This window comes from Meleagris gallopavo, unplaced genomic scaffold (assembly GCF_000146605.3).
Source record: "Meleagris gallopavo isolate NT-WF06-2002-E0010 breed Aviagen turkey brand Nicholas breeding stock unplaced genomic scaffold, Turkey_5.1 ChrUn_random_7180001936940, whole genome shotgun sequence".
Lineage (NCBI taxonomy): Eukaryota > Metazoa > Chordata > Aves > Galliformes > Phasianidae > Meleagris > Meleagris gallopavo.
Genome location: NW_011198889.1, coordinates 1 through 826, shown reverse-complemented (window position 1 = coordinate 826; position 826 = coordinate 1). Strand labels below are relative to the sequence as shown.

The 826-nt window shown below is 59.2% G+C and overlaps 1 protein-coding gene across 1 annotated transcript; it reads left to right on the top strand.

Moving 5' to 3' along the window:
• Window positions 1-78: 78 nt before the first annotated feature.
• Window positions 79-823, top strand: LOC109364916 (platelet glycoprotein VI-like; the record flags this gene model as incomplete). The annotated part of the gene is given in 3 exon segments (XM_019611498.2): window positions 79-249; window positions 252-353; window positions 782-823. Coding segments are annotated over 3 exon segments (315 nt in total), but the record flags the coding sequence as incomplete, so codon positions are not given.
• Between the last annotated feature and the right edge of the window lie 3 nt (window positions 824-826).

Below are 826 nucleotides of genomic sequence, written 5' to 3'. Positions count from 1 at the left end.
AGCGTGGTCAGGGGGCCATGAGAGGGGCAGAGGAGGGTGTGCAGGGACAAGGCTGACTGCTGTGCCCTGTCCCAGTGCCCCCACCCTCCCTGTCGCTGCACCCCAGCCAGGGGGTGTCCCTGGGGGACACTGTCACCCTGCGCTGCCACCTGCCCCGCGTGCGAGCCCATGTCCAGCTCTGGTTGAATGGAACTCTGAGATCCGACAAGGAAAAAGACAAGGAGCAGGATACAGCTGAGTTCTCCTTTGCTTCACAAAGCTGGAAGATGCGGGGACGTATCAGTGTCGGTACCAGGTGTCAGAGCCACTGTGGACATCAAATAAGAGTGAGCCCGTGGAGCTGGTGCTGACAGGTGAGAGTATTGGGCACAATGGGTGGCTTGATCCCAGAGGATCAAGTCCCGTCTCTTCTCCTCCCTGCACACAAGTCATAACTTCAGCCCTCAGCAGTTCCCTGAGCCCATGTCACATGGGAGAATGGGGACCAATCTGACCCCCCAGAGCTGGAACGATGATTCTGGTGCTGCATGCCTCCTGCACAGCGCTGAGCACTCAGCCCCTGTCCAGCTCCAGGATCCCACTGGTGGGGCACAGCCACCTTCATCTACTTAGGGAGGAACGCAGCCCATGCTGGCACCTATAGGTGCTCCTACCACTCAAGGACCACAGAAGAGAATTAGTCAGAGACCCACATTTGTGTGCCCCCAGTGTCCCCTGTGAGTGGCAATGTCACTGCGTCCCTGCCCTGTGCTGAGGACACCCAAACAGCCCAATCTCACAGGTGCTGAGGTGGCATCCCGTGGGAACCTGGTGCTGGCGGTGGTGA